Source organism: Coenobita brevimanus, chromosome 64, assembly GCF_032717465.1.
Source record: "Coenobita brevimanus isolate Jiangsu-jjx chromosome 64, ASM3271746v2, whole genome shotgun sequence".
Classification (NCBI taxonomy): Eukaryota; Metazoa; Arthropoda; class Malacostraca; order Decapoda; family Coenobitidae; genus Coenobita; species Coenobita brevimanus.
In genome coordinates this window covers 27,246,613-27,256,612 of record NC_137017.1, presented here as the reverse complement: position 1 = coordinate 27,256,612, position 10,000 = coordinate 27,246,613, and the positions used below count along the sequence as shown (strand labels likewise).

Genomic DNA, 10,000 nt, shown 5'->3' with positions numbered 1-10,000 from the left:
TTCAGGGTTGGGGACGGTCATCTCTTTTCTAGGACAGGCGGAAGGAGAACATGCATCCAGCTATAGACGGGAAGATGAACGTTGATAAGCAAAGCTGAACGAGCTTGGTAGGGCAGGGTGTCAACACGGAAGCAAAGATCTAGAGAAAAAAAGGAGATACCTCTTCAGTACCGCACGCCTTTTTACAACTGAGGCCCGAGAGAGAGGAAAGTACATTTTCTGAAGAAAATCTAATTACAAGCATGAGGAAGTAAGGGGACGAGAGAAATGGAAGAACAGTACTAAAATCGTTCAGAGTAGAGTGCTAAGCAAATACCTGAGCAGAAAGCTCAGATTCTTAAAAGGAGGGAACAGAAATAGGTCCAACAGAATACAAAAGAGAGGGAAAGTGGAAGAACTATAGTTCTAGGAGAGAATATTAGAAATATGCCAAAAAGATAACGAAATGAGTTAAAGTGAGAGATTTTTTTTTTTTCTTTCTTTTTTGCATTTAGACTGGATGAAGTTGTTTTTGGCAAGCGGAGGAAGAGAATTAGTACGATTCCGGACAGATACGTTCAAAGCAGGCGATTCAGAGGTCTTTTTGGCATCAACGATTTTTGAAAGACATCTTGTTGTTTACAGTATTAGAAGAAACGAGAGTAAACCTAGGCAATTTTTTTTTTTTTTTTTTTTTTCAGAAATAAAAGGGTAAGAAGAGGAAATGTATGATTTCTAGCCCCAAAGAACAATCTCCATGATGCGCAGAACACAGTAACTCTGGGCTATGGAAACAACTATTATTCCAGGGAAAGTTGAAAAGGTACTGACTAAAGGCTTGCCAATCAGCAGTGCCGTTGTGCAAAAGACGCCGCTCCTCAGAAGGAACCACAGGTATTACTGGGGCGATAAGAGAGAAAAGGAGCATGCAGGAAAAAAAATAAAATGAGATAGTAGGCAGAACGATTGGCTGCCCCTTCGAGGACGGTCAGGGAGAGAGATAGAGAGCTGTACGAGTCATTAAAGATGGAAGAAAGATGTTGACTTGTTCACTGGGTTGATCATTCAGAGCACAGGAGAGGCATAGATTGTATTGGCACTGAAATCTCCTATAATGTAGACTTCCGAAAAAGGAGAGATGGAGAGAATGTGCTCCGCTTGAGAAGTCAAAGGAATCTGAATAGTCAGTAAATTAACAGATAAATTAATGGCACATATATATTTAATTAGACACTGAAAGGGTAATCGAAGTCAAAGTGAAAAGAATTCGGAAGATTCACGTTCAGGATCACAAACCAATTGAGGTTGTTGCGCATTAAAAGCTACATGCACCTTTGACTCGGAAATGAGTTTAGAGAAAGTAGATACAGAGAATGGTTTGTTATCAACAGCCTCAGTTAGCTGCGTCAGAGATAAAGGTGAGGATTAGAGGAGATGTGTTCAGTAGTGAAAAATTGAAATATATCCCACTAATGTTACAGAAACTGATTACAAAAAAGTGTCAGACAATGGTCGAGAACATCACGCTTCGTTGTTGGGAGTATTTATGATCTCTCTTCCCCATGGGAGCCCCAAGGCTGGACGTAAGATTCGTTTGGCTTCGTTTTGTTTATAAAGGCCCCAGCATGCTTGTATACGTTGGTCTCGGTCCACACTGCTCGATCTCTAACAGCTTCCCTATTCAGTCTATTAGCCCTGAGGTCACACTCTATGACCTCGTCACAGGTCTTTTTTGATCTACCTCTTGCAGCCCTACCATCGACGTTCACACCTCTCACTTTCCTAAAATCCTGGAATGACTTAGATTATATATATATTTTTTTTTGCCGAGATTTCTTTATCATGGTCTCAACCTACAATAAAAATATCGAGTTACCCAAAGGAATGCTGGAACATTATACTGCTGTTGTTGTTGATCTTGTCGTTATTGTTGGGTTGTTGTTGTTGTTGTAACAAATTTGCTGAACTCTGAAAGGTTCAAAAAGTCAGTAGAAGCCACGGTATTTGCCATCCTCCCTACGTACCACCTGCGTCTGGCCTTAAAATCCAGTCGTGAATGTTTAAAGAGTACTTTTGTATGTCATTTCCTATTTTTTATTCGTATTCCTTCGTTTAATATGAATAACGTGTATAGAGACATTCTGTGCTCATTTACTCTTGTATCAAGTTATTGTTATCTTTTTCGTCAAAATATATATAGTGTGACTTTCTTCTTGCATTAGTTTTTCCAGCACTCAATGTCCCTGCGCTGGTGCATCTCTCTCCATCCTCACTGAGTGGTCTGAGTTTCCCGAGAGGCCCAGGTCACTTATTCCCCCATGTGAAGCCCGTGATCTCGCATGTGGCTGGCGGAAAGTATTCAAACACTGAATTCTTTCTCTTTGAGGAAGGCTGAAGAAATGAGTTAGGTGAGGGATGAACTGAGAAGAGTGTACAGGAGCATGCAGCACTACTTACGCGTTTTTTGAACTGAAATCAGATCAGACATTCATGTTATAATACCCTGCATACAGACATACGTACAAAGTGAATCTGTCTAAATAGTTGTACCTTCACCGGCGTTAATTAACCAATATGGCCAGTGTAATGCTGTAATATGACAAGTGTGATGCTGTAACATGGCCAGTGTGATGCTGTAATATGGTCAGTGTGTAATATGGCCAGTGTGCTGTAGTACGGCCAATGTGATGCTGTTATATGGCCAATGTGATGTAATATGGCCAAAATGACGCTGTAATATGGCCAAAGTGACGCTGTAATATGGCCAGTGTGATGCTGTAGTATGGCCAATGTGATGTAGTCTAATATGGCCAGTGTGATGTAATATGACCAGTATGATGTAATATGACCAATGTGACGCTGTAAAATGGCAAGTGTGATGCTGTAGTATGGCCAATGTGATGTAATATAGCCAGTATGATGCTATAATATTGCCAGTGTAATTTAATATGGTCAGTGTGATGTAATACCGTCAGTATGATATATCATGGCCAGTGTGTTGTAATATGGTGGGGGATGCCAAGCCTTTCCATCTGGCGAGGGAGCAGCTGAGGGAAAATGTTTTGTGTAGAAGGCCCAGCCATCTTTTTGCCTAAACTCCTGCCTCTCCCCTCTCCCTCACCCTCGCCTCCCATCTCCTCTGTGCATCACCCTCGCCCCTCACTGATTCATATTTTCTGAGCTTCCCCCTCCTCTTGTTGCGCCTTCTGTAGTCCATGTTGTCCTCTTGGTTTTGCCATATTTTGCGACCACTAGCCTTATTATTAAACCAGAGAGTGTGAAGGTGTAAGCAAACCCTCAAATATTTACCGTGATTTGAAAGCCTTGACTAGAAAGAAACATGTTTGACTTCTCTAGCTGTCTGCTGGACGCTTTCTGTAGCACTACGTGTAGTGTTTGTTCACAGCTGGTTCATAAGTGACACTCAGAAGCCGGGGTTTACATTCACCTTCGTTGTCGGATCTCGGAATGCAGTTGTTATTTTTATCACGTCGAAGGCAGCATTACAGTTATTATTCGGTCATAAAAAAAAAAAAAAAAAAAAAACATGAACTATAGTAATAAAACTGAAGACATGTTCCTATTGAATTAATGTTTTCATGCTGACATCCCTTTTTAGGAGATAGGTAGGTAGGTCTGTCCGGCAGTCATGTCTGTCATCAAGATTCTCCGAAATAGAGACGGAATATAATGAAAATTTGCCGGCATACTGAGTACTTCATCCAAAGTTTCAGCCAAAATTTGAAGTGTGCCCTCCTGTTCCCTATACAGCCACACTTCCCTTCGTATCCAGTCCTTCATCATCACCAATAAAATAGGTAAATAAATTAATTAATAAAAATAATTAGTACACGTTATTAATACATGGCCACTTTATGCATGGAGGTGAAAAGAAAAAAACGAGTTCTTGAAGAGTGCACCACCTGCGTCCACAAATGGCTCATGGGTCCAAACATTTGACATGGCCTGTGACCTTTATCTTCGACTGATTGCTTTCAAAACAAAATTACTTCATTCTTGCGTGGCCCTTAAAACTTTCACTAAGCCTACTTAAAATTGAATAAAAAATGAGCTGACCTTGCCCTGTGCCCTTAACCTTTGACCTATCCCTGTGACCTTAATCATTGACTGATTGCTCTCAAAACCGAAATCCTTCATCCTTGCCTTCCCAGAACCCTTCCACAAAGCTTGATCTAAATCGGATTAAAAATTTAAATTGATATTTCCATGTGACTCTGACTTTTTACCTATTTTCTCAAAAATATTTGTTCAGCCCCTTGGCTAATCCTCTTCCCTTCCATCAAGTGTGGTCCAACTCCGTTCAGAACCGTCTTAGTTTTTATTTCTTTCACACTTAGACGTAGACATATAGTGGTCGGTAGTGGCGACCTTTATTCACTCATCTGATAAACAGTAGTGTTGCCTACTTCTGCCTTCCCCTTCCTCATGCTATCCCTCTGGCTGTCCTCTCTTCCTACAGTACTTCTCCCTTTCCATCCTCTCGCTTTTTATTACTCTTCTTTCCACTTCAAATGGCTCTCCACTGAGTGACAAGCCTAATGGTTTCCTGTAACTGAGGAAACCATTTACAGGGCCAGGTGGTAACCATATAACCAGATACCGGGGTGATGTGGAGCCTGCTATGGTGCCCTTGTGAAGTGGGTGGACAGACGCAAATGTAGCGTCCATCCATAAATCAAACCCAGAATATTCCCCAGCCTCGCTGTGGCGAGGAGTTGTCGGCCGCAAGGTAAAATGAACGGAGCGGCCCTGCAGGGACATTTACTTTCCTGTGTTTGATGGCTCTGCTCGGCCAAACAGACGGGGCTGAACAACTATAACAACACTTAGACACATGCATCGAACTCTGGTCTTGCACAGTAACCTTGAACTTTGTTCTTAAAACTGACTCCCTTCGTTCTTGTTTTGTCCCCAACCCTTCCACCGGATTTGGTCTAAATAGGATAAAGACGGTTTAAACTGAACCTTGTCTTCTGACCTATTGTTCCTATGAAAACCAGGTCAACCCAAAGGTTATCGCCATCCCTTCCACCAGCTTTGTTTATAATGGATAAAAACTGTTGAGTTTATATGTTCACACACACACACACACACACACACACACACACACACACACACACACACACACACACACACAAGCCAGCATAACATAACCTCAAATATTTTGGGTTAGAGAGCTGACATATGAAGGTCACGGGTATTGATTAAACTTCCGCAAATGATGACATTTCGAAATATACGGTAAATGTAGGGTAAAATGTTTAGTGCAGTGAACTTATTTCTCCGTTCTTACCAAAAAATATTGGAGTAATGGGTGTAATTATTCTTTATTTTTCATTAGTAAAAACCAGGTTTCGTGATGCATTGATGGAAAAGAAAAATCTATAACAATAAGACTTTGTATAAAGTAGATGATAAAACGGCAAACGTCCTTGTCTCGGCTAACGAATGGCGAGAGCCTGTATAACTCTGAGGATAAAATAGTAAATATATTCGTATACTAGCATATGTATATGGTAAATCAGGCGTTAGCAATTCCAGCACATCCCACCCATTTCTTTACTGCCCAGGCCCACTTCTCTACCGGCCCTAACGCTTTAATTATTGGAGGAAATAGTGAAATTAACTCACTCAGATCAATACTTCTAGAACACCAATTTTCACAGAGCCCATCTCCCACCAGCAATCCAGCTCATCCTATTTTTTTCTTTTTTTCTTGTTTCTTTTATTTATTTATCCATTTATTTTTTTATCATCCACGTCCACTTCTTGACACCCATTTACGGCTTCACGGTGCCGCATGCGCTTGTTAGTTACACACTTCCCGAGCGTCAAAGAAGGATCTGATATGTGTTTAAATAACTCGAATTATATTACCAGTATTTCACTGTAACTCCGAACTGACTGGGTTGTTTATCTGAATGCAAAACACCATGAAAATATATTTATAGAATGCGTACTTTTTCGACAACGCAATTTTTTTTTTTTTTTTTTTTTTTTTTTTTTGCACGCTTGCTTTTTATCTGACTAGTCGTTACTTCTAGAAGAAACTGCAAACTATCCATAAGGGGCGCGAATACTGCCCTCAGCGTGTGACAAATGGGTCCCAGCTCTGTCACCTTGGACGCAAATGAGTTCTCGTTGGAGGATACAAATGAGTCCTGTTACCGGCAACCGCAGTATGTGTAACTGCACCATGAGCGGGACTTGAATGATGCAGCGATCGTATGGAGAACTGTTTTGTATGACATAGCGTGACTCAACCGGACTCGTGTGTAACTGTGGTTCGGAGCTTTATCTAAGGGTGCTGAGTTTGGCCAGTTACAAGGCATTTGACCCTTCACCACGATTACAGAGGATGGATGACACTTTCCTTATTCCTCAGTTATTTTAAACATTTACAATCTTGCACTGCTGGCCAGGAGGTGAGTAATTAGCTGTTGTTATACTTCACGAAACTTTCACTTTGAAAAGCTGTAATCTTATTTTTTCCACAGTATGTATTGAGTTTTGCACTTGTTATACCAGTCACCCCCCACCTGGAATAAAACCGCTTTACCTTCGTGTAACCCATCCTCTACATCTAGCTTAAGGCCCTCCAGGTAACAGGTTTTCATTTCTTAGTTAATTTGTGAACAACCCCGAAAGTCACTAGTTGGGGTATACCTTCAAGTGCTGTAAAGGTTCAGAGGGTTTGGACATAGTAGAATGTTTCCTTTTATTGCTGTCAGATTTATATGGTACTGCATTTTCTTCTCTCTCAGTGAGACAAGGCTTCATTAACTACAGTGATATGGAAGGGGTTATGTGTTGCAGCTGATTGCCTGACCTGTATCACTAATATCGTACGGGTTGATTTTAGTTGTCCAGTATGAATGAAATACAGCTTCCTTACTCGCGCGCGCGAGCACATACACACACACACACACACACACACACACACACACACACACACACACACATAGATATAATGCAAGAAGGGTTGGGGAACACGAATATGTTTAGGATTTTAGTTTCCCTTCCACTGTGGATATCTGCCGGAATTTGATATACAGATAGATAGATAGATAGATAGATAGATAGATAGATTGACTGACTGATTGATAGATAGAAGGATAGTTTTAAAACGTGTGTGTGTGTGTGTGTGTGTGTGTGTGTGTGTGTGTGTGTATGTGTGTGTGTGTGTGTGTGTGTGTGTGTGTGTGTGTGTGTGTGTGTGTGTGTGTGTTCTGTTCCTGGCACAATAGTTCGTATTGTTAACCTCCCGCGATATATTCGATGCTCCTCATCTGTTAGCCTGTGTAGTTTCCCCATGTGTCTTGCTCTTCTTGGTGGAAGTGGAGCGATGTATTTCTCCCATTTACTATTCGCATTTCAGAAACAGTCGTAAAACCATGTTTGAAATATTTGTTGTGTGGTTTCTGTGGTGGTCTACCGTGACTCAGGCATCATCACTCATTGCTAGGGTGTGGCAGTGTTACATTTTCGTGGTGGTATTTCTTTTATTGCCTTTGAATTTTACGTATGACGATTACTTTTCCCGTCAAATTTTCTTAAGTCAAGCTTGTCTGTACGATCAGCTCCTGGGAAAGCTATTCTTGGAATTATATATATTGTATCCATCACCAAACATAACCTCTAACCTCCGTAGGTAACAACAGATGATAATATTCACCTGAGGGAATCTTTGTGGGCATGAGTGTTAAAATTCTCTCTTGTCTTTTTCAACTGGTTTGTGTCTTTCTCTTCTCAGCATATTCTTTTATCATTCATCTTCAGCGATGTCAAGAGGCCATGAGTTTTGAGGCTGGGGTAATTCAGTCTGGTGAATCTGGAATCAATCAGTCTCTCCTGCAGGATAGAATGGTAACTCTTCAACGAACACGTCTGCCTTTGTTAAGTGATATCGTGAATGCATTGTGCAGGGATCTATTTTGCTTTATCTCGGTGTCATTGATCTGTCCCTTAACTAGAGTGCTTTGGCTTCGAACTGGTAACTTTAAGGCTGTTGTCAACAGCCTTAGCTGGATCTCAGTCGGAAGCACGTGCGCATATGAGCGAGGGAGAAATATATTTTATTTGTTGTGATACCCCTTTGATGAGTGGATAATTCACAGTCTTCATATTGGTAAATATCTGGAAATAACACATGCATATCTTATCTTGTAGCTGTCAGCGTCTCCTGATTGAAAAAGTGGAAAATCACTTGTTATAACAAGTTTACTCCGTTTTTCTTTGCAGAGTTGATAGGGGAATGAAACTTACTCAAAAAAATTAATTTTTGCATGTATTGCATCTAACCTGGTATGCACTTTTGTCTGTGCAGGAAGCTGCGGTGTCCAAGGAACCTGCTTCATCTGCACCTGTTCGCATCGTTCATACTGCGAGCGGTGGTGGTGCTGCTCAAATCCTCGTTGATGCTGCATGGCCTGGCCCTTCCTGACGACTTCGACCTGCAGGATGCACATCATCAGCACGACTTGGCCGCTACACAGGTGAGCTCACTTGAGGCCAATTTAGGTGAGGCACCTGGAGTTCATGTGAGGCAGGGAGTGTTCATTTGAAGCAATGGAACTCATGTGGGGCAGCGGTGTTCAGTTGAAGTAAGGGGCCACTCACGTGTGGCTGGGGGTGCACAGTTTAGATGAATCAGAGAGAATTCAAGTCAGGCAAGTGAGTTAAAATCATGCAGGGGACGCTCAGGTTAGGGAAGGAAAAGGGTGGTCGAATCAGGCCTCACATAGGACAGAGCTGGTCAGGTGAGGTTGATACACTCATCCCAGGCAGGAAACTTCACGTTTGACGAGGGAGGGGCCAGCTATGTGTGGCAAGGGGGGACTGAGTTAGGCGTGAACGACTTTGGTGAGGAAGGGAGCACACTGTTGAGGCATATGTTACTGCCCCTTAAGTGTCGATGGAAGAAGTGGCGAATGGCGTCTTTGATGTCTCCTGCGTTATTCTTGAAGTTGGACAATACGTGCTTCCCCTGTGATCTCAGCCATACACTAATTGCTCTGTTCCATTTACAGATGGGTGAGAGAGACAGTGAACCAACAAAAATGCTACCTTTGCAAACCACACTCTTCCGAACAACATAGCACCATTGAATCTAGTCTCGTAGGCTTCTAACTCACAGTCATGTATACACCTAGCCAACATAAGAAATGTGTACAATACCGCTACAAGACAACACACGTTACATGGCTCGACCATGCCCATGTGGCTCCCGACACAGAAGGATTAAGAAATTAATTGACATGAAAAAGGAGGGCAAAGGCAACTACGGCTAATTAGTGAGGCATACCTAACAACTAAGTGACATGAAAAAAAAAATCACATGCGCACTTCTTGGATAATGCGAAGGTCTGTCAATGTAGTGAACTAATAATATAAAAAATACAAGCACATACCATAACATTAATAACAAGAACCAATGCAACAGAGGAAAAGATAAGGATGCATGATCTGAAGGCGTGTCTTAAGAAATGGGTACACGCAAATGCTTGCATAAATGAAACATTAAAGGGAAGCGTCCGACATAATTGCAACGTATTAAAGATATTTAACATGTTTCACCAGATAATAGACAGGAAACATGCTACATACATAACATGTATACTATGGAAGAAATAACTGGTAGCAAAATACATAAAGTGAGCACAGGCCATTTTCTACCACATCCTTAAAGCTGATATCATACTAGACAAAAATGGTTGTTTTATATACATACATTATATATATATATATATATATATATATATATATATATATATATATATATATATATATATATATATATATAAGAGAGAGAGAGAGAGAGAGAGAGTGTGTGTGTGTGTGTGTGTGTGTGTGTGTGTGTGTGTGTGTGTGTGTGTGTGTGTGTGTGTGTGTGTGTGTGTGTGTGTGTGTGTGTGTGTGTGTGTGTGTGTGTGTGTGTGTGTGTGTGTGTGTGTGTGTGTGTGTGTGTGTGTGTGTGTGTGTGTGTCAAGCATTTTTCTAC

General features: G+C 41.3%; 1 protein-coding gene across 1 annotated transcript in view; it reads left to right on the top strand.

Moving 5' to 3' along the window:
• Positions 1-10,000, top strand: part of LOC145404715 (secretin receptor-like) — a 109,170-nt gene that overhangs the window by 71,974 nt on the left and 27,196 nt on the right. The window contains exons 6-7 of the mRNA XM_080276266.1: positions 8,327-8,466; positions 9,338-9,363. Coding sequence (XP_080132392.1) covers positions 8,327-8,466; positions 9,338-9,363 — 166 coding nt within the window. The remainder of the gene's footprint in view (positions 1-8,326; positions 8,467-9,337; positions 9,364-10,000) is intronic.